Here is a 23,070-nt window from a genome sequence, read left to right on the forward strand (position 1 = left end):
GATTTCGTTGAGAAATTTATTCTATCGAATTGTGTGAAGTGCCGCCAAATGAAGATTACGTCGTTTTTTAAATAAATCTGTTCTGCGTGGCCTAAATCCCGATTTGTGTGCTCATTTTTGCTTGGCAGTGCAAAATTGAAAGGTAAGGTTTCGCGTGCTTATACCACGCTTTAAAGAAAAAAAAAATGCTTTTTTTTCAGCTCTGTGCTTTCCATTGTAGGGTAGCCTTTACTTGGGTTTATGAACAGAATTTTTTTTTGTAAGAATTTGTGTGTACTTTTACAACGAATATTGGATATAACGAACGAATTTCCGTGCAAAATGAGACTTCGTTGTAACGAGGTTTGACTGTTGCATGACGACATTAGGCCTTTTGGATGGTGATTGTTGCATTCAGATGATGTGGGTACTCAATCATGTTGCACAGTTTACTAGCAATGAGTGGGGACAAACTGTCACCGCTGCGGGAGGCATACTTTCTAAAGCGCTCGTGTCCTTCTACTCCCTCGTTTTTTGCGCTACATTCAAAATGGTACTTTGTATGCTGTGCACACGCTGTTAGGATGGGCATTGCTCCTTTATTACCTGAAACTCACCTGTACAAGCATCCGCTTAACAAATAGCCCACTTGTGAAAAATCTTGAGTGGTTTTGCTATGCAAAAGTGTTTCAGTCAGTCCTCTGCAGCACTGGCGTTGCTCACCTTCTGTGACCACCCCTTCAGTGGCAGCATAGATGGAACAAAGCTACGTTGGTTTTCTATTTGGTTCTGTTTGCCATCTTAGTCTTATGTAACACAACAGCAATTTGTGTGCCCACTTTTGTAATGAGTGCGGCGGAAGTGGTTGTCTCTCACAGAGCAGGTTGCAATCCTTCTAGAAAACGGGGCGAATTGGATTGTTGATCAAAGCAGTGGGCGCTGCTTCAATGGAAGCCCAGCATTGCACTGCGAAGGATATTCGCCCGATGATATTTATTACAAGACTCTTGGAAACAAGAGCAACCAGCCAAGTGTTGCTGGAACAGCAGCCACAAGCCGCCAGTGGTTGAGAAGTACACTAGACTCCCTTTGAGGGGCCAGGAAATTTGTCTTATCATGTTATTTCATGTTTGAGTACATGTTGCATGAAAACAATGTATAAAATAGCTTTGTAGGGAAATGATTTTGCAGATGGAGTATTTATTGCACTATGCATGAAGTGAGGATGTTAGCCTACTTGAAAATAATGTTGCTCCAGTATTCTTTTTCGCTGCCACTGCACCTCTCTGGAAAGGGTATCTCGTAGCACCACCTTTTGCTTCCCATATTGTGTACCTGGAAGGTAGCCAGCATAGCTGTTACCCACGAGCAGACACAGGCAGTGACGGCAAGTCAGGGCAGCAGTACTTTGAATGAAGCAGCGCATGATGCACGTGCCCCCAAGAAGGTGCCGTTTTCTCCGCTATGGTGCACTGAAGCACCCTTTTTCCCTTTGACAGTGCCGTTGTGGGGGACCACCGTGGCTCACACAAAATGGTTCATCTTAAGCTCATCTTTTTAACATTGAGTCCAGTGGGAAACCAACCAGTTGGTCTCGCATTGTTCATCTTATCTGAGAACTCTTGTGAACCAAGTTGATCTTGAAAATGCGTAAAAGAAACCATAATGTTTTAAAGGTGTCTCTTCCCTGCCGTGCAGTTATAATAGTGACAAAAAGTTATCAATGCCAGAAATATTTTCAGTGAATGTCTCCTGAGCATGAAGGATCAAGTGAGGAAGGCAAGCATTTATTTGATATTGCTCTGCACTTGAGCAGCTTTGTTGATTACTTTCTGCCAAACTGTGTACTTCAACTGCTTGGAAGATGATGTAGTTTGTTCATCAAATTTTAATTAACACAGCATTGGCAACAGTGTTCCAGTCAACTTGAGACAAGTGACTGAGGTGGTGACCAACTACAGTTAGAAACTGCCCCCTCCCGTGAGCAAGGGGAATAGCGAGGTGATTCACCCCGGGATGTGGCCAGTATAGATGTTAACTTTCATTTGAAGAGTGAGCTGGTTACCAAACAGATCACAGAGCCAGATACAAAACCCAAAGATGCCTTGAACCAGTGCAAATATAAATTTCTTTTTTTATAAGTGAGAAAGCCAGGAATGCAACTTCATTAATTGCATTTCACAATTTGATTTTGTGTGTGCCCTGTACTCTGCCTTATATTTTTTTGTGAATGCTCATTCATTTGAGTGAACTACTTTATTAGTTCCATTGAAGCTTACCAAAGAGGCACTTATGCACTGGCTTAAGTTTAAGTGTAGCAGGGGGCAGCAGAAAGTTAGGTGGGCGGATGAGGCTAACAAGTTCGCAGGGGTCAAGTGGATGCAGCTAGCACAGAACCGGGTTAGGTGGTGAAATATGGGAGAGGCCTTCGCCCTGCAGTGGGTATAGTCAGGCTGATGAAGATTAAGGGTGAGGCATTACTTGCTGTGGTAATTTTATGCGTGGCACGCAGGTACTTTGTGCTGGCGCGCTCCAATCCAGACCCCAAGTGCCCGGCCTCTAAGGCTTTCACGGCCTTCATTGTGGAGCGTGACACACCTGGAGTGACGCCCGGACGCAAGGCAAGACTATCTGATCCCAGGGGGTAAAAAACCTGGATTTATTGAGAAATATCTGGAAGGGGACACGAGATGATAGCAGTGCATGTATTCATTTGGGGTAGCAAAAACCAGAGGAGGCAGTGGACTGGCAACCCACACGTAGCGAGAGAATAGAGAAGTCGTTGTGTTCGTGGCAGCAGTGATTGATGATGGGCACTCTGCTCCTCTGAAAATGGGCACTATCTACCCATTCTGCGCTTTTATGTTGACCACTGTTATAAACTGAAGCCTGAAAGCCTCAAGCTTTTGCGGTTGCGACTTCGCACATGTTTGGCTTATTCAGTCACAGAGAGGATTGTTCCAGCATGATTTGTTCACAGTGGTACATGGAGGATCAGCTTGTTCATAACATGGTATATGGTGAGGAATAAGAGATGCAACATTTGTTTCTTTAATCGCTGTGAAAAGCGTGACGAAAAGTAAAGGACACTGACGAAAAGAAAGATGAAATGACGTTTCGGCTCCCTGGCCTTTTGTGTGAACGTCGCTTCATCTTTTTTTTTCAGTACTGTTTATTTTTCATAATGTTCTATTCTGACCAGACAGGCTTCCATCAAACATTTGACCTCAGACTTGTGAAAACATGTTTATCTTGTAATTTAAAACTTTTTGTGTCGTTGCAATGTGGTATTGCTGTTTTAGTTCTTTGCTGTGAATATGCTGCTGGTTATCTGTCCAGCACCTCTGCAGGGAATTTCGACAGAATAGTTTGGGAAAGCATGGAAATGTTGGAATCTGAAAGAAATGCCCAGCTGTGTTATGAAGTGCCTTTCTCTTGCCTGCCAGGAGTGGAACATGGGCCAGAGGGCATCGGACACTCGTGGCGTCACCTTCGAAGACGTGGCCGTTCCGGAAGAGGTGGGTCTGTCTTGAACTGTGAGGGGATTGTGTTTGGACAAAGGTTGACATGGTGACCCTGGCCTGTGTGTACTCCAGACTGAAGAGCAATGGAATGAGAGTGTCATTGTACAATGGATTGGTTGGGGCGGACGATATGTCGCACCATGGATATCCTCACGAAAGTGAACCCGCATGAGGACGTCGTCACCCTCACCTTGTGAGGATTTGACTCAGTGAGGTGAGGGAGGAAAAGGTAGAGTTTGAGGGTGGGTGCAAATGTTTCACGAAAGGCGTAGTTTCTGCAGTAAGAGAATGTACGCGGCAACATGAAAGACCATACACTTTCTCCTCTATTGGGCCTGTATAAAACAGATGTAATGGAACAGGCGCTACAGGTAGGCTTCGGAGGAAAATACGGTGAAGAAGCAGGAACGTAAGCTACAAAGTTGCCCCGGCACTCATGATGTTTCTAAGAAAAGCTGCAGGGAGTTACTGAGAACGATGTTGCTGTCTCCAGCCTCATGGAACACGGCGGGACCAGCGAAGTACAGAAGTACATAGCTAACGTTTCTTTGCCACTCAGGGAATCACAGGGCCAGAAAAATAAAAAAAATAAAGTGAAGGTCCAAAAGAAAGGGGGCACGCAGAAGAAACATTGAACATAAAATACCGAGGTGGGGTGATCTCGTCTGCTGTGATCTGCCACGTGTTTTTTTTTTTTTTTAACCCCGTCCGGAGTAGCTTGCATGATTAGTCGGCGCATTAGAAAGTGTTTCTTGACTTTCTGGGCAGCAAGTTTAACATAGAGCTTTCATAAGCTGTGTAAATCAATTCGCAACAAAACCAACGGAAAATAAACAAACAGCAGTGAATTTAGAATAACGGCCTGGGGGCATGATGAAAATGAACGGCGGCGCAACACACAGTTTATTAAATGGAAAAGTGGCATATATACAAGTCCAGCTCAAGCATGAGACTCATTGCCAAATAATCGCTGCGAATCCAACATGTGGAAGCCAGGCGGCAACATCAGGATACCAGACATCTCTAACCCCAGCAGATAAACTAACAGAAACAAAATTGAAACGGAAAGCAGGCCATCTCTCTGTGGACCATTAACAGAAACGGAAAAAAAAATTGAAACGGAAGGCAGGCCATCTCTCTGTGGACCATTCGTAGCAACAGCAGAGTAAGACTTGAGAAGCAAACCAGTCTGGATGCTAAAAACGAAAAATAAAACGAGAAAACAATCGTAGCAAAAGCAGAGTCAAAAAAGGAGCAAAAGCAGTCAGCTAAAGAAAAAAAACATAAAACAACAACAACAGACGATTGTAGCAGAAGCAGAGTCAAACAAATGAAGCAAAAGCAGTCAGAAACCTAAATTAACAACCAAAAACAATCTTAGCAAAAGCATAGTCAAAAAGGAAGCAAAAGCGGTCAGAAACCTAAAAATAACAACTAAAAACGATCGTAGCAAAGGCCGAGTCAAACGAAAGAAGCAAAAGCGGTCAAACCTAAAACAACAACAACAAGAGACGCTCATAGCAAAGGCAGAGTCAACCGAATGAAGAAATTAACAACCCATCTAAACAAACAACAGACGGCCACTAGAAATTGCAGCGCTGAAAAGCCGCACAGTGCCTAACTTCATAAAAACCTATAAAAAAAAAAACTTCATTTCTACGAAGGTATGCAGAGGGGTCGCTAACACAAGTGGTACGCTTCTTTTTGATCATGAAAGCTTCAAGAATTTCACGTGCCACCGCGACTCCTGCCGAGAATCGTTAAGCTTGCATTGGTAGACAATTTCGATCACCCTTCGTTTTCTAACGATTTCTCATGCTCCCGTGCCCTGTCGTTAATGCAGTGACCGGTCTGGCGTATATAGACCCCTCCACATGTCAGTGGGAATTCGTACACCACTCCGACGGCACAAGAACTGAAATGCTTGCACAGGGCTTTCTTCTTCTGCCTGATTTGCGAGCATAATCCGCTTTTTGGGCGTGGAGAAACGACGTCATACCAGCTGGCAACCTTCTTCAAGTTGTGCGCCACTCGGTGAATATAGGGGACCATTTGTGGTCGCCTTGATCCCGGCTTTTTTGTAGGAGGGTCTCTGCTACACTGCAAACAACAGAACACGGGAAACCAGCCATTGGAAGCCTTTCGATCTGATTGTTGTTCAGCCATGTGAGCACAAGACTCAAGTGGGCAAAGCGAAGCACCTGTCTTAGAGTGCGCTGATCCGTACGGGGGGAAAACATCCAACGCTCTCGCCCTTCAAAACCCTTGACACAAGCTGTCGTTGACTGGCAGTTAATGAGCCAGCCCTTGTTGTCTGAAGGTACTTTCAGCAAGAATTACCAGGTAGTCATCCACGTATCTAAAATTTCGCAAGCCATTGTGAAGAGAAGAAGCTAAAGCACGGTCAGTAGATGATAAAAATATATTTATTACACAAGGTAACACAGGAACCGATGCCTCTTTTCTGCAACTTCATTTCTCTTTCAAAGGAAACGATTGTAAACCTGAGGTAGAATTCAAGAGGTGATAAAAAATTGTCCACACTTAGTCCAGCTGAGTTTTGAAATGCTATAACGCCATTAGATTCAATACACTCTCGTACGGATTTGAAAAGGTCGCTATGCGGAACTGAATAGAATAAATCTTCAACATCCACAGAAAACAGGTATCCAATGGAAGACTGGTCTAAGGCTGTCACCTTTGCTGAATTCTTGGTGGCAAAGGGATCGTCCACTTCCAGAGTTTAAAGCCGCAATAAAAAACCGCAGTTCAACATCTGACGTAATCCTTGTCATGTGTTTGCAAAAACAAGTAGAATTCTCTTACTCCTTTTACCATCTTTCGCTTTGTTGTGAATTACCAAAAACCATCATATTGTGCATTAAATACGTGCCGCAAGTACCGTAAAAGTCCGCGTATTAATATGAACCCGAATATAATACGAGGTGAAATTTTGGAGACGTGAAATGGAAAAAAAAAGTTTTTACCGCATGTAATACGAGAGAGAAAAAGCAAGACATTTATTGAAATCGGACCTCACACTTCAATCACTTTCATCTTCAGCAGCGCTTTCCTCGGAAATTTCTTTGTCGGACAAATCATCCCACAGGTACTCATCTTCTGTGCCATCGAGGGCGTTTGAGATGCCGCACTTCTTAAACGAACGGCGCACAAGCTCCTCTGGGATGCTTGCCCACGCGTCCACAATCCATTTGCACATCGTGGCTGGCGATGCTCGCTTCAGCCGCCCGGCCGGCGTCACTGCAGGCTCACCTGACCGCATCCATTCCGCGTAGCATCGCTTGACTGCGTCCTTGAAGGGTTTGTTGACACAAACGTCGAGAGGCTGCAGTTGTGAGGTCATCCCACCCGGAATCACAACAAGTTCAGTGCGGCAGTCGCGTAGCAGCCTCTTCACTGAGTCGGCCAAATGGCAACGAAACGCGTCCAGCACGGGGATGGATGGAAAGGACAACAGTGCACCGGGCCGTTTGTACCACACTGAATTCACCCAGTCGAGGACAAGATCCTCGTTCATCCAACCTTTTTCATGGCATCTCACGATGACATTTTTCGGCAGCTCCTCACCTTTCGGCGTTTTCTTGCGCTTGAAGATGACATAGGGCGGGAGCTTGCGGCCGTCTGCAGTGCACGATAGCATGACTGTAACCCGTGTCTTCTCGTTTCCAGTAGACCGGATACAAACTTGTTTAGAGCCCTTCCCATGGACGGTGAGGGGCGATGGCATGTCCAGGTAAACCGGCGTCTGGTCAGCATTGCCTATTTGCCCCAGCTGAAAGTTCTTGGTCTTTCGCAAAGAAATCACGTGGCGCTGAAAAGCCACAAGCAGCTCTTCGAAGGATTCGGGCAGCTTTTGTGAAATCGAGGTTCGCTGGCGTAGCGAGAATCCAGCACGGCACATGTAGCGACGTATCCAGTGCTTGCTTGCTTTGAAGGCGGAGCTCGGAATTCCCTTTTTCCTTGCAAGCTCCCTAGCTTTTGCCTGCATAAGCTCTACGCTCACAGCTAGATGCGCTGCTCACTGTTCTCGTATGAACTCCGTCAGAGCGAGTTCAATTTCCGGGAATGCTTCATTCTTTGGCCCGCGAAAGCTTCTTCGCATTCCCTTGCACGCGAAAAGGGCTTCTTTCTGTCGTCGCCATCCGCGAATGCTTCCCTCGGTGACGCCAAACTGCCTCCCGGCTGCACTGTTGCCGATGTTTTCAGCAACTAAAATCACATTTCTCTTAAAAGCAGCCGAGTACTGTTTCCGAAACCCTGGCATCTTGCTCGTTCACTTAAAGAAAAAAACTTGCACTTTTTCACGAAGCGTGGTTTGCATGAGAGCACATGCGCTGTTGATGTGCGCACTCGACGACTCAACAACGAAGAGACGACACCTCGACGTCGTGGCCACGTTAGGGCAACGAAGCCAAGCCGTAGCTGCACATCGATAACAAAGCCAAGCTGTAGCCACGCGGCAACAACGAAACCAAAACTTCTCGCAAAACTTTGACATTTTGGTTGGGATCCGCAAATAATACGAGGCGGAAATTTGGAACGCTGAAAGTTGGAAAAAAACCTTGTATTATATGCGGGTTTTTACGGTAATTACAAAGCATTCTCTTTTTTCGTAATTTCTGTAGCATTAAGTTTTACTTTTTCTGTCTTCTTAGAACAGTTTTCTTCAGAGGCAGTTTAATATCATTGGGGAAGTAATAGCGTGTAAGCATTGAGCACAATGTCGCGAAAGAGTTTTTTCATTTCAAGTATCCAAAGTCTAGTGTGTTTGCAGTTCGTGTTATTCTGTTCAAGTCCTGTACCGAAGTAATAAGGTTCTTTAATATTCTTTATTCGATTGGTAGCATCCATTTTGTAGTTAGCATAAGTTTCACACATCATAATGCCCGACAATCGTAATGCTGCATGCTATGACAGTGCTCAATCGTTTTCTATAAGTCTTCGCCAAATGCACTTTAGGGTTTGGCTTTAAGATGCCAGCACAAGGATGCTTGCAGTTCTTAGATATATCTATTGCTGTCTGCAAAATTCAAGCCTACTGGAGGTATCAGCCTGGCTAAAAAATGATATTTTAAACCACCAGTCCAAGCTTCTTAAGAAGAGTATTGCTAAATACTACCTTCATGTTGCTCTTGGCAAATGATGCCTACATGAAATGACACATGGTGTCTGGCTGCCAACACTGACCCTGTGAGGTGGTCTGTTCTAGAGGCCAATGATGCTAGGGGTGGAGCACCACTGCAGTGAAGAACCGCAGGGTACAGGACCCGTTGCCATCAAATCTGCCACCGCTTAAAAAATGTGGCTCAGAAAGGTGACGTCCTCGTAGTCTTTACTGCTGACATGTGCCATATGGGGCAGGGAAAGCACAAGCAGGAATGCATGTAGGCAGGTTCGTTCCGTGGGAGAGTGCCGTCGTTTACATAGGACGAAGTGGATGTTGCAGAAATGTCATACTTCAGGACCATCACGCAGGAGTAGTGCACCGGCACCGGCTGTCTATTGTTGCCACTGCCATGGTTGTTCTGTTTCACAGAATTGAGGCGTGCACCTCGGTTTTGTGAAACGACAATCTTGAAGAAGTTCGCGCCCAAACTCAGCAGAAAAGTATACGAAGCATACTGCTTTAAAGGTATACTGAGTACAAAAATCTCCGCCGAGATTTCCAGTGCAGATGGTAGCTATTGCATTGGGAGTGAACAAAACAATCCTCTTTATGAACAGAAATGAGCAGAAAGTAAGTATTTTAATGAATATTTCTCAAATCACCGCACCTAGCGGGCTCCTGTGAAAGCTCTGAGAAAAGCGGATATCACGTTGTAACTACCTGCCTCCCTCGCCACCCCCATTGCAAGTGGTCGCACCTGTTCATTTTTTCTTTTCCCCGTGGCACTCACAAAGCCCGCGGTCGGATGCTTTTTCTTTTTTTGCTGCTCGTGTTCCTGTGCACAATTTCTCATTCCCTCCCAGCGCGCAAACAATTGTCCGCAATACGCGCCTTCCGTACGTGTCTCCCTTGAACTCTCTCGTATGTAGCATTCCACACTTCGCAGCATTGTGCAGGGCACGACGCGGGGGAACCGACAATGCGTGTAGCCGGTCAACCAACTTCAGGTGCGGGGGCGGTGGGATCGCGGGGCCATGACGCTGAGGGTAGCTGTGACGTCATACCCACCAGCTCACAGTCGGGAGCGCGCTGCCTCTGACCCGACGGCTGCTCAGAAAACGTCAAAAATACAGCCATCCGCTCAAAACTAACCCGAATTATGTGTCTGTACTAGTGTAATCGTGTCTTAAAAATGGAGTTGTGTGCTTTCTCAATATTCTTTAATATTTGTTCAGTATACCTTTAAGATGGAATTCGCCTCTTGTGTTAGCAATTGAAACCTCGGTCGCCTTATCCGATAACTTAAGGAGTTTAACTATCTTGATAGAAAGCTTTCCCACACACCAGCGTGCCAGTATTCTTACTTTGACATTACTTTGTCAAGGTCACTTTCACTGTAGAGGTGGACCAGGCTTATGTCAGCCTTCAACGGCTCCTTATCGAATGCATGGTTTCCCGTGCTTGGTCCGTCACGATATAAAAAAAAAAGTGATGCTGATTCAATGCTGCAGAAATAGCGCAACTATTGAACTAGAATTTTTGACTGACACAAAGCAGGGTTTAGATTCGGGGAAAGCTGCAAAACATCACTTCACACTTGGTGATAGAGGTCTGCACGAGCCGGGTCTGACCTGCTGTGGAATGTTTTTTGCCTATTGAGATAGGAGGGTGACATCGAAGTTCAGCCCTCCAGGGCACTTGGATCTCAAATAAGACTCGCTGCCCCAAAGCCACTTGCAAGGGTGGAAGAATGGGCTAGTTGGTAGTTCATCTTAGGAAAACAAAACAGTGCACTCTTGACAACACGGACAAAGAAAGGAACGACAACACGGCGCTAACTTCAACTGGTTATTTTATTGCAAAGCGACACAATGTTTGAAAAGTGGGCGGGAAAGCATGGGCAACAGCTGCAGGGTTTGCACAAGACAGAAAGATAACGTACCAAAAGTTGAAAAAACGCGAGATAACAAAGCTGAACATAACAAATCGTGACAACAAGCTAGACAAAGTAAATGAAGGGCGATCAAAAGGATGAAGCCAATAGGCCAAAAAAAATGGTTACAAGTAACACGTATGCGATGTCGAACAAAATGAAATAAAAATCTAAAAAGGTCGTTAAAAGGAGAATGAAAATTAAAAGCGATAAAAAGTCAAAAGGGGCATTAAAAGCCTCACCGACACATTCATTGGGTTTGGTTAAAATGGTCTGTAATATTGTAGCTTACGACTTTATGAGAATGTTTCAAGTGTTCCTACATTTTCTTAATACAGTAAAAGCTCGTTAATTCGAACTTCACGGGACCGGGAAAAAAGTTAGAATTATCCGATGTTTGAATTATCGAATGGCCTCGAAAAAACTAACCGAAACAGTTTGTACTACGGTAAATGTACCGTATTTAGTCGCGTAACGAACTCGCTTGCATAATGAACCCACTCAGCCCTGATTTGTGCCTACGAATCTGAAAAAAAAAAAAAAATAATAATAATAAAGGCGTCAGTCGTTAGCGCTTCTCTCTGTTTCGCGCCTTCATGGTCCACAACACATTTCTTGGCAGTGCGCCAAGATGCTGGGCTGCGATAACGGCGTAACGGCGTGTTTATCTTTTGACTTTAGCTGGGGCAGGGGGGAGGAAAGGGAACTTGGCAAAGTGCCAGCGCTTATCTGGTTGTGCAAGCCTCCTTTTCAGTACGTTCGCTTTATCATGCTATGAGCGACTTGGGCGGGCGGTGCCCTCTACTGCCACTTCAATGCCACTTCAATCATCCCAGCGAACGGTGCTAAAAGCCGGCGTCATGATCGCAGCTGACTCGCGTGCTTCTGTTGAGGACTGATGGGTGGAAGGATGGATGGCTATTGCAAAAAAAAAAAAAAGTTTAACCCATAGTGCCCGTCCGAGATCATAGCCTTTTATGGGCATTGGCTGGGACTGCGCCGACAGTACTTATCCCTATTTCCAAATTAACAGGGTTGGAATTAACGAGTATTTAGTTGCGAGCTATGGAGGTTGCGCAGGAGAGAGAGCAGGCAGCCGCCGCCGTGCGGCCATGCACTGACCTTGCCGCGGCCGTGTCCCCTCCCTTCAACACCGCCGGCCGCCACGCCGGTCATGGCGCCATTTAAGTTTCACCCACTCTTCCATGGTTTTACCTGGTTCCTTATTTTGTCCCCGTTTTGGACGTGCGCAGCCTCTAATTATGCCTACCGATCGTGAAGGTGTTTCTTTAACTTTTTTTTTTTTTTTTTTGCCGCTTGATGTGCGCCAAGCCGCCCAGACGCGGCGGCGCGTAGTTCGAATTATCCGTAGCGGAACCGACTCGCGTTCGAATTAACGGGCTTTTTTATACACAGATCTCTATGGAGCTTGGCCGGACCAAATAGTGTAGTTCAAAGTATCTGAAAATTCGAATTATTGAGGTTCGAATTAACAAGCTTTCACTGTACATATGCAGATGCATGCCGCCAAGGCAAGAGTCCCACCAGAGAGCTCCTGTCTTGCATACTGTTACAGTGCCTGCCAGGTCCCAACACGAGGAAAACTTCGGGGAAGACCTACTCTCGAATGCGAAACACTACCCTGTTGCCGCTCTCTTTGTTAAAAGGAAGCGTCTTCCTTCAGCCCAGTCTTCCCTCCTCTCTCCCCCCTCCCCCCTCCCGAAAAAAAAACAGTTAACGGCTGAGCAAGCTCTTCAGTTGGTGCTGCAGTGTAGCACAGTAAGCCGCACTACATGGGAGATACAGCACAAACCAAGCAAGTGTGCTTAGCTCTCTCTGGCAATGCACAGGCTAGACTCCCCCCACAGTGAAAGATGTTTGAAAAAACTCTTCTGCAGACCACTCACTTCTCCGGACTCAAGCGGCAGCTGTGGCTTCTCTTATCAGATCTCCCTGTGGCACCGGGTGGAGACTTAGGTGCACGTGGCAGCATTGCTCTCAGAAGGGTACAAACGCATTCATGCGGTTCGTTCCTTTGCCTCTCTCTTTGTTAAAAGGAAGCGTCTTCCTTCAGCCCAGTCTCCCCCCCCCCCGAAAAAAAACAGTTAACGGCTGAGCAAGCTCTTCAGTTGGTGCTGCAGTGTAGCTTTCTATCGGACCACTCAAGACGCTTATGTTGATAACACCTTGGTGCGCTGTTGCAAACTCTATATGCCCAAGAACGTCAGTGTAAGTTTCCATTGTGGCAGTGTCCTCGGATATTTTTGGGATATGCGCAGTCCAAATGAAAGGTGTGTACTATGCCATGCAGGCTCGAGGTGGGTTTCATTCTTTTGCGGCCTTCACAGCTCAGGCAATCCAGTTTCTGCCTTTTTCATATGCGGGTACTGTCTGGAATGAAGCAGATCAGGAGATGTGAACATAGGCGAATTGATGCAGAGTGCGGTTTTGGGCTAGTTCTGTCCCTGTTCTAAGCGCTGCTTTTTTTTTTTTTTTCCATAAATGAACCTAGATTTAAGCACACATTCTAGGAAGCATAATCAAACTTTATGCACGAAATCCTGGCCTGTTCACTTTGCACATCATACTGCTCTAGTTAGGCGCTGTCTCGTTCTGCTCTCGTGTAATTTTAATAGGAATTGAAAATTTAAAAAGCTATCTTATAGATAGGCACCAAAATCAGAGGCATAACGTAATTTTACTTTGCACTTTCTATTTGTTCCTGGAGGCAGAGCACATCGTTGGTGGTACCTGTCCAAACAACTTGCGTGGTGTCTCCCATGTGACACCACATATCCTGTAGCCCTAGGCTCGCATGCTTTATCCCTTCAACCCTCTAAGCGAAGTGATCGAGGGCCCCCTGACCCTCTAGAAATTTACGCTTCTGTGTGATAGCATTTTGCTGTTGAATTAAATTGTTCTGTTGTCTAGCTAGTATGCTGTCTCATGCCTTCCGTCAATCAATGTGGAGTATTTCGTCTCTCTATCTCCTTCAAACATAGAGTGAACTGGTGAGCATAGGTCGGCAAAATCACGTGTGCTCACTCAGGCTCACTTTTAGAAAAATTTGGTCCATCTGTGGGCTCACTCTCACTCATGAACTCAAACTCACGCAAGCTGGCGACTCACTCGGGCTCACTCAGACTCGTGAACTCAAACTCATACATGATGATGATTCACTCGGGCTCACTCAGACTCATAACTAATCTGGGCTCACTCGCTCATCTCGACTCGCTCATTTTTGACTCAACTCATCTGCACTCACTCACTTCGACTCACGACTCATCTGAACTCAGACTCATCATTTCATCTCATGACTCATCTGGAACTCACTCATCTCGACTCGCTCATTTTTGACTCACAACTCATCTGCGCTCACTCACTTAGACTCACGACTCATCTGAACCCAGACTCATCTGGACTCACTCATTTCAACTCACGACCCATTTGAGTTCACTCATTTCGTCTCATCGGGACTCACTCATCATAGACTCACTTATTTCCAATCTCGACAAGCAACGAGTGACGATTCAAAAGTTTGTATAGGTAGGCGGAAGGCAGTACAGAGAAAAACGCGGGAAATAAATAAAAAAAATTAACGTATAACATTACATGATTAGACTGTTTTCTTCAGTAATGAATGAGTTGAAAGGTTACAGGAAAAAAAAAAATATGGTAGGGATTATCTCTTTTAAGCTGATTATTCTTCGACAGTTTGGTCTTTTTAGCTATAGCATGGGTGAAATTTTTAATATGGCTATGGCTGATTTGGTGGTTGCCGTCTTGTTGTTGGGCACAGTCAGTCAGTAATGGTTGGATACCAATTATAATGGTGAAACTTCGAAGGCGGCCTGGGCCAAATTCTGGAAATGGTCATGCCCAACTTTATAGGTAACCATAGTGTCGAGGATGGTGAGTGCAATTAGGAATTGATCGCTTTTGATGTAAATTGGCCAAAATCAAATTTCGAGGGTTGGTAAACCGTGTGTGACCCAAACCAAAATTTGGAGGTCACCATAGTGTTCGCCGTAATCGAATTATGTTGTTTATTCATTTTGGTCCGAAATAGGCTCAGGTCAATCTACTGGGGTGAAGGGACCAAATTTGAGGGTGGGCCCGGTCAAATTTGGAGGTCACCATCTTGTTCGCCATAGCCATATTAAATTGGACAGATTTTTGCCCAAGTCAGTCGAGGTCAAATTTCGGCGCTGGGTGGGCAAAATATAAGGTGGCCCTGGAGGTCATCATCATGGTAGCCATAGGTGAATTATGTTGGACAGGTTTTGGACCGCCCCGCCGGGGTGGTGCAGTGGTTACGGCGCTCGACTTCTGTTCCCAAGAATGCGGGATCGAATCCCGGCCTCGGCGGCCGCTTTTCGATGGAGGCGAAAAGCAAGGCGCCCGTGTGCTGTGCGATGTCAGTGCACGTTAAGGAACCCCAAGTGGTCGAAATTTCCGGAGTCCTCCACTACGGCGTCCCTCATAGCCTGAGTCGCTTTGGGGCATTAAACCCCACAAACCAACCAAACCAGGTTTTGGACCAAATCGACCGAAGCAAAATTTCAGCTATACCGGAATGCGTTTAAATTGCCCACGTACGTAGCCACATATTTGTGACCTCCTCAAACAGCCTACCCTATTAGAGCAATGGCCCACAAAAAGAAATATCGGACAAGATTCTTGGTTTGTGGTGGTGAGCATGTGACTTCTTTCGCAGTAAGAAAAAACATTAAAATTGTGGTTACACAATGGTCTCTTCGAACTTAGCCTGATATTATTAGCTATGCACGGCTAGCCTCTCTCGTTTTCATTGCTGTGCACCAATGAGCAGCTAACCCGTGAAATTGTTTTGAGATATTTCGAAGTAAATAAACAGCAAAGCCGCCACCGCATATAGCCGCCGCAATACAACGCGCCAACGAGAACAAATGTTCGATTAACCTGCATTGATCGCCACAGTCAAAATAATTGCGCAATGAAAACAACGAAATTGCTCTACATCAGGGGTTCTCAAACTTTTCTGCTTGGAGGAACCCCAAAAGCCTTCAATAAGTTCCAGGGAACCCCTCCCCCCCTCCGCTTTCAATTACCAGCAATGCTGTCGAGTGCGTTTTTGCAAAGAGAGTTGCAAAGGTTAAATGATTTTTTATTGCACAGATTAATACAAATACTAATGCTTGGCCGGATTCATCGAGCTGTTAGCCAAAACCTCGCAGCATATAACATATTGTGGATTTCCTCCACTTTGCGTAAAGCCGTATGCAAGATAGCTGCTATCGTACAATCTCCCTTTTGCTTTCTGGCTCATGATGCTAGGGCAAAAGTACTGCGTGTTAAGATCCAGCGGCTACCTCGGCGACATAACGAGCTTCTTTTTGCTTGTCTAGGCTTGGTTTGGCTCCGCGACGGCGGCGTGGGTAGTGCCATCTGGCGACGACAAACAGAAGTGCCTATAAAAACGCATGGCCTCCGAGATTAGGACGTGATCTCAGAGGCCACGGAAAACTGGTAGGCGTGTGAATTCGATCGTATGCAAAAAGACGTCCGTTGTCAACGCCTGCTATTGCGGGTGTGACACGGAAGATTGTTTTTTGAGGCTGCGAAGAGTAAAAATTAGCTTTAACGAACCAAGCGCTGTTTGGTTTGCGCGCGTACACTAAAAATGAACCTGAAACGGGGATCAGCCGGTGAGGGTTCTCGCGGAACACAAGAAGACAGCCCGCGGTCCCCTGTGTTCCGCGGAACCCAGTTTGGTAACCCCTGCTCTACATCTAATAAGCTCACCAAGAAGCTTATTCATTATTAGAATTGCACAGGCAATTCAAGTCCGCTAATTAGCGACTCATGACTCGGATCATGATCTGAGTGTGAGCCCGAGTGCGTCCGCCGACCTATGCTGGTGGGCAGGTTTGTAACTATGACAGTGGCTTTTTTTTCCTTCCTCCTCGTCTTTGATTAGGGCACTGTCAGAATTGTTCTTTGCACTATTTATAGCATTTCTCTGTGCAGTGCAGGAAAAAGTGCCAGGTGGCTCTTGCCAGTACTAACATCAACTTCTTTAAGTCCATTGTTGGCTTTGAGAAATTCGATTGCTAAGCATAAAGGATCGCTTAGCGGTCGCAGAGAAGAATACAGTAGAACCTCGTTATAACGAACAGTTAAAAGATCGGAAAATAGTTCGCTCTATCCATAATTCATAATATAAAATTTCATTGAAAATCCATGCAAGAGCAGCAAAATTCAATCAGAGAAGGCACAGCAACTCTGAGGGTGCCTTCTTGGGTCACGTCCGTTTATTTACGCGCAAAGAACTGCGTTATTGCGGCCTGCTTTTTTGTGTTGATCGCGTTCCGTATCACGCCCTGTTCCACAGTTTGCAAACGCTCAACAAGGGCAAACCCACTGCTCTCAATAGCACTGTAGTGGCGGCGCAGTGAATCCAATGCAGCAAGCGCTTCTTGTGAAGTCAGAATGTTCTCATCGTTTGCACGGTCAGCCTAAGCTTCGTCTGCGGGATGTTCAGAAACTTCCACAGCGATTTCGGCGTCCGTCAGTACAGCCGTGGTCACCGCGATGTCGTCGCCGCCTACAAAGTCCTCTACAGTCATTGTTGCGGGCATGTCGCATCATCGAGCTCGCGGAGCTCTGCTTCTGCTTCGTCCCCATCGTCACTTGATGCGCGGGCCTCTGCTGGAACAAAAGCTGCGTGCCGAAAGCAGTTGGCAATTGTTTCACCTTTCACGCTGTCCCATGCCGCTTTAAGCGGGAAACGCATGTGAGCGAAAAAGTGAGCGACGCGACAAGGCGGCGCGGCGAAAGCGATCGTGGTTCGCTCCGTCGCCTACTGGGGAAGACGCATGCATGCGACAGCGCGAACCGAGCGAAACTGCGACGACTCTCTGCGTAGGTTGTGTGGCTGGCATAGTGGCTTAGTACACCGCAAAACTACTGCCAAATGCAACAACAGTCATAACGATTGGAAGTTATTTTGCGACAACATGCCAAAGGAAAATGTATTTACAACAAACCGTATCGAATGTGTGTTAGTCTGTACGAGTAGTCACGTGACCCCTTGTTTCTTTTGTTTCAGTTGCGATTAGACGTTCTTTGAATCCTTGGCTATTCACCATTGTTTGTACAAAGCGAAAAAATTGCGCGGTTGTGCACAATCGCAATGCAACACAGCAAAATAAAGAAAGCGTGCAAAATGAGCGGCAGTGACGTACGCTTACTTCCGGGCAAACGAGCGAAATTTTCTATTTCGGCAGATCCGAACGACGATCCAAGCGACACATGCATTTCTGTTCGCGCGAAGGCTTTGCTGCCGCCGTCGCGTTCGCGTGAGTTTTCGCGTGCATGTGATTCAGCCTTTTTTTAATGCTCCCAGAAAGTCGATCTTCAAGTCCTGCTTCATAAGAAGCTTCACGAGAAGAGTGTCAATCAGTCTCCTCTTGTAAACTGCCTTTATCTTGAGCTTGGTCTTTAACGTCAGTTCTGCTCTTGTTTTCACGTTCACCGCCATCACAGCACTACGCACACTCGACACGACGACCGGCGCAGTCTCCGCTGAACGTTACGACGGCCACGCCGCTGCTAAAACCAAAACCATAAAACGCGAATGGTGCAAAAACCAAAAGAGATAGTTGTTTCCTTCCTCCATGCAAAAAGGCAAAAAAACAACATTCGATCGTGCCGCTGCCGCCGCTGCTTAAGCGGCGCTATCGGCTATTGTGAGATGCAAACGATTTCTTATGGCCTCCGAGATCACCTCCATGCGCACAAACAGGCACGCGGAGGTAATCTCGGAGGCCATAGATTTCTTCAGCTGTCAACTCCCAATGCCGTCGTGGCATCTGTGGCGCTGTCAGCGCTTGCGAGGTAATCCTGAACGTTTGCTGTGCCACATAACACACATGTAGTGCAACGAAGCCTGCCTCCTGCTATTAAAGTGAGGTAGTGCTTGGCGTCGCGAAGTTCGTAATATCCGTTTTATGCCGAACTGCGTTCGCTATGGGAAGTTAAAAATACATGCGTTTGACAAAAATATTTCGGAGGAGTTCGTCATATTCAATAATTCGTTATATGCGTGTTCGTTATATCGAGGTTTGACTGTATGAATGCGCATTTTGCAACGTACTAAACACCCTACAAAATATGGTGTGGGGATGCAAGATACCAAATGGTACTATAGCCACCATGGCCTTAACTGAAGAGCAGTCGGAGACTCGGCTGTCAAGCCCCAGCCTGGAGGACCAGCGTTGTCTGTTCAACTGGAATCGGGAGATGGCTCGGGGCTTCCTGAGGAGGCTGCCCACCTAGGGCCGAATATTTCACGCCTGCTCCGAATAAATGTTTGTCTCTCTCTGACTAGGTTTGCAGAAGATCTGTAATGTGGCTTTGCAGCATTAGAAAAATATTTGATTAGCATTCACATCGTGCCCGTCCTTGTGCTCATCTTGTCCGTGTTTTTTTTTTGCATTTCCATTCCTTAAACGTGTGACTCAAAAGTCATATTTGAATTTGCTTTGCTGCTTGCGTAGCTGCGCAGTATGAGGCTATGTGTGGTGGATGGCTGAATGTGTTGTTTTTCCAGAATGTGCTCATGAAGGAAGGAGACGGCTTTAAGGTGGCCATGGGGACCTTTGACCGCACCAGGGCACCCGTAAGTGACTCCAGCTGCTTTGGGGTGTGAGCATGGTGAGGGACCCATGTTATTATTGGCCAACATGTTGTGTGTGGATGACAAGTCAGGGTTATGGACGGTGATTTCAACATCTTCATTTTGTACTTGGGATGCTGTGTCCACATATTCGACGGAGCAATGCTGCAAATTACTACTTAAGAGCAGTGCATGACAAGTGATCCCCACTGGCAGGGAATAGTCTCTGTTGGGTGCCATAGTGCTCATTTATTGTGCCAACTGATGTCGTCCCCAGGTTGCTGCTGGTGCAACGGGAGTGGCTCAGAGGTGTCTGGATGAAGCAACCAAGTACAGCCTCGAGCGCAAGGCATTCGGCCAGCCCATTTGTGCGGTGCGTGCATTCACGTGCCCTTGCTTATCAAGTGCCTTCGCCCCACCACGGCTCAGAATTTTAGAAAAAGAGCCATTGCTTGTATTGTACCGTCTTGACGTTGCAAAGGGTGCAGTGGTGGCGTAGCAGTAGAACATCCGCCTCGCATGCAAGAGGACCGGGGTTCAAATCCTGGTGCCGCGCAATTCTCCACCGGATTAAAAAAAAAAAAAAATCCGCGTGTCGATGGAATTGCATAAACAGGTCTGGGGTGCGACCTGATGCCGGTGAACACCTCCGTCAACGCACTCCCTCACCAGAACAGGAGTTGGCCACCCTGGTGCAGTAATTGGCCGCAACCTCTCATGATAAGCTCCACAAAACCCCGGCCCTCAGTCACCAGCGGCTGCGGAACAACTGACCACGGCGGTGGTCAGACCTGTGACGCAGCAGGGGCTGCTAAAAAGGCCTGGCTCCGCTGGACAGGCCGCCATTGGAAACTGACACTGGCAACATTTAATGCTAGAACCCTAGCTAGTGAAGCTAGTTTAGCAGTGCTCTAACAGGAACTAGTAGGTATGAAATGGGATGTCATAGGGCTTAGTGAGGTTAGGAGGCCAAATGAGGCATATACTGTACTGAAGGATGGGCATGTACTGTGTTATCATTCCTTGTCAATAAGTATATAGCGGGTAGTATCGATGATTTCTATAGTATTAATGAGAGGGTGGCAGGCATCGTAATTAGGCTTAATAAGCGGTATAAACTGAAAGTTGTACAGGCCTATGCACCTACATGTAGTTATGATGACCAGGCAGTTGAAAGCTTCTACGAAGATGTAGAATCGGCAATGCGAAAAGTAAAGACGCAGTATACTGTACTAATGGGTGACTTCAATGCCAAGGTAGGGAAAAAGCAGGCAGGAGGCAAGGCAGTAGGTGACTATGGCATTAGTTCTAGGAATAGCAGGGGGGAGTTACTAGTTGAGTTTGCAGAGCGCAATAACTTACGAATCATGAATACCTTCTTCAGCAAACTGAACAACCGGAAATGGACATGGAAAAGTCCGAACGGGGAGACTAAAAATGAAATCGACTTGATAATGTGTTCAACCCCCGCCATTATACAAGATGTAGAGGTAATCGGGAAAGTGCGATGCAGTGACCACAGGATGGTGAGGTCCCGAATTAGCCTATATCTGAAGAAGGAACGGAACAGATTAGTAAGAAAGAAACCCATCAACGAATTAGCGGTGAGGGGGAGGGCAGAAGAGTTCAGGATCTTGCTACAGAATAGGTATTCAGCTCTAACCGAGGATGGCGGCATTACCCTAGAAGCAAGGAACAATAATTTCAGAGATATCATTACTTAGTGCGCGGTAGAAGTAGGCGGTAGGATAGTTAGAGAGGATACCGGTAAGCTGTCTAAGGAGACGAAGTATTTGATTAAGAAACGCCAGAGAATGAAAGCTTCCAATCCAACAGACCGGATCGAATTGGCCGAGATATCAAAGCTAATCAATAAGCGCAAGGTGGCCGATATAAGGAAGTATAACATGGAGAAAATTGAGCATGCTGTAAAGAACGGGGGAAGCCTTAAAGCGGTAAAGAAGAAATTGGGCATAGGCAAAAACCAGATGTATGCGATAAGGGACAAGGCGGGCAACGTCATCACGAATATGGATAAGATAGTCAAAGTAGCCGAGGAGTTCTATACAGTGTAGACCGCTTATAACGTAAGTCACGGGAGTTGCGAAAATCTGTGCTATAAGCGGTACCGCGTTATAACCAAAACATCGCGTTTTTTGGCTGTTACGCTAAACACAATTTATTGCACATTTCACATACACACACACACAAAACGATTGCAACTCAACAGGAACGATGTTTGTCACAAGTGAATTATCTGCAGAAGAATGCGGTGATCTTCGTCTGGCGGCGTTTTTTCACTGCACTCCGAACGATCTCGTCTTCAACAAAGCTTAAGCACTGAAGCGCCTTATCGCTCGAGCTGTTTTTCGCGCAGTAAATTTTAACTTTGTTCAGACATTCGAGCGCGTCCTTGCAAGGCACATCAGGCATCGGGTCTACATCGTCGTCGTCAGATTCATCTTCGGTCGCAAGCTCCACGCCACTGCGCACCGCTTCGACAATCGCATCGTCTGTGCTCACTTCCTCGCAGACAGCCGGCTCATTTTCGTCAGCATCGACATATTCTTTAAAAGTGTCTGTCGCGGAAACAAAGTTGCTCTCAATGAGGCCGGACCACACGTCGTCAGCGTCGACTGCCTCATCGACAACGTCGTCCTGCTCCTCAGCTTCAAGAGCCTTGGCATTGCGCATGAAGCCAGCCTTCTGAAAGCATTAGCTTATCGTTGTGGCCTTCAACTGCCACCACGAAGCAGCAACCATGTCAATTGCGCCCCTTAGATGCACCTTGAGGGGCTGCTGCTGCTGTATGTTCAGCAGAACTCTCTCGCAAAGGCGTTTCTTGTACAGTGCCTTTACAGTGGCGATGACGCCCTGGTCAAGGGGCTGACCTTTAGCGGTAGTGTTAGCAGGCAAAAATTTCAAGTTGACTGCAGTCAACTTTGGCTGGATGTTATGAGCTGTGCAATTGTCAAGGATGAGCACAACCCGCCGCTTCTCTGCCACCATATCTTCATCAAACTTGCAAAGCCAGCTTGTAAAAAGCTCTTGCGTCATCCACACTTTTTTGTTCGCTTTGTATGTCACTGGCAGGTACTCACTCTTTTTGAAGCAACGCGGCCTCTCCGATTTGCCAATTACGAACAAGCGACGCTTATCGGTGCCGTCCATGTTTGCGCAAAACAACACTGTGATACGCTCCTTCGAAGCCTCTCAGCGCGAGACTGCGGTTGGGCAGGAGGTTGTAAAATAAGCCAGCTTCGTCAGCATTGTAGATGTCCCTGTCCGCATACGACGAGAACATAGGTTCCAAATTTAAACGGAGCCAGGCTGCGATGGACTCGTTGTTCACTTCGCCGCTTTCGCCGCAAACAACTTTGCAGCTGATGCCATGGCGGTCTTTGAAACGTTGGATCCACCCATTAAGTGGATTAACGTCGTCGTGGCCTAGAAGAGCACCGAGGCACCTAGCTTTTTGTTGGAGCAGGGGGCCACTTACTGGTATGCTCTGAGCCCTCACTTCTCGAAACCATCTGAAAAGTGCTGCGTCCACGTCCTCATACTTCGACGCACGAATTCTCTTTCGCGACAGCGAAGAAGAATCTTGCTGCAGTTGCTGCCGCACCTTCTCCCGATTCTTGTAAATAATCGACACGGTGGTGTCGGATATGCCATACTTTGCCGCCACCGACACTTTCTTCAACCCGCTCTCGACGTCCTTTATAATGCATTCCTTCGTTTCGAGCGATAAAGCATGCCGCTTTTTCACGCTGCTTGAAGACGCAGACGCCGACGCCATGACAGCAGAATCAACAGCACAAATAGCACAAGTCACGACGATGGACAC

General features: G+C 46.6%; 1 protein-coding gene across 4 annotated transcripts in view; it reads left to right on the forward strand.

Annotated features, from left to right (window-relative positions):
* The window catches only part of Mcad (Medium-chain acyl-CoA dehydrogenase), a 92,681-nt gene that overhangs the window by 29,858 nt on the left and 39,753 nt on the right, over positions 1 to 23,070 (forward strand). For 3 of the 4 annotated variants that reach the window (XM_084575817.1, XM_084575804.1, XM_084575800.1), the window contains exons 8-11: positions 2,492 to 2,600; positions 3,426 to 3,497; positions 19,158 to 19,226; positions 19,501 to 19,596. In XM_084575817.1, the coding sequence (XP_084431943.1) occupies positions 2,492 to 2,600; positions 3,426 to 3,497; positions 19,158 to 19,226; positions 19,501 to 19,596 (346 nt within the window). The remainder of the gene's footprint in view (positions 1 to 2,491; positions 2,601 to 3,425; positions 3,498 to 19,157; positions 19,227 to 19,500; positions 19,597 to 23,070) is intronic. The other variant, XM_084575809.1, reaches the window with a different exon arrangement.

Source organism: Amblyomma maculatum, chromosome 1 (genome assembly GCF_055883805.1).
Source record: "Amblyomma maculatum isolate TAMU_Amacu chromosome 1, ASM5588380v1, whole genome shotgun sequence".
NCBI classification, from domain to species: Eukaryota; Metazoa; Arthropoda; class Arachnida; order Ixodida; family Ixodidae; genus Amblyomma; species Amblyomma maculatum.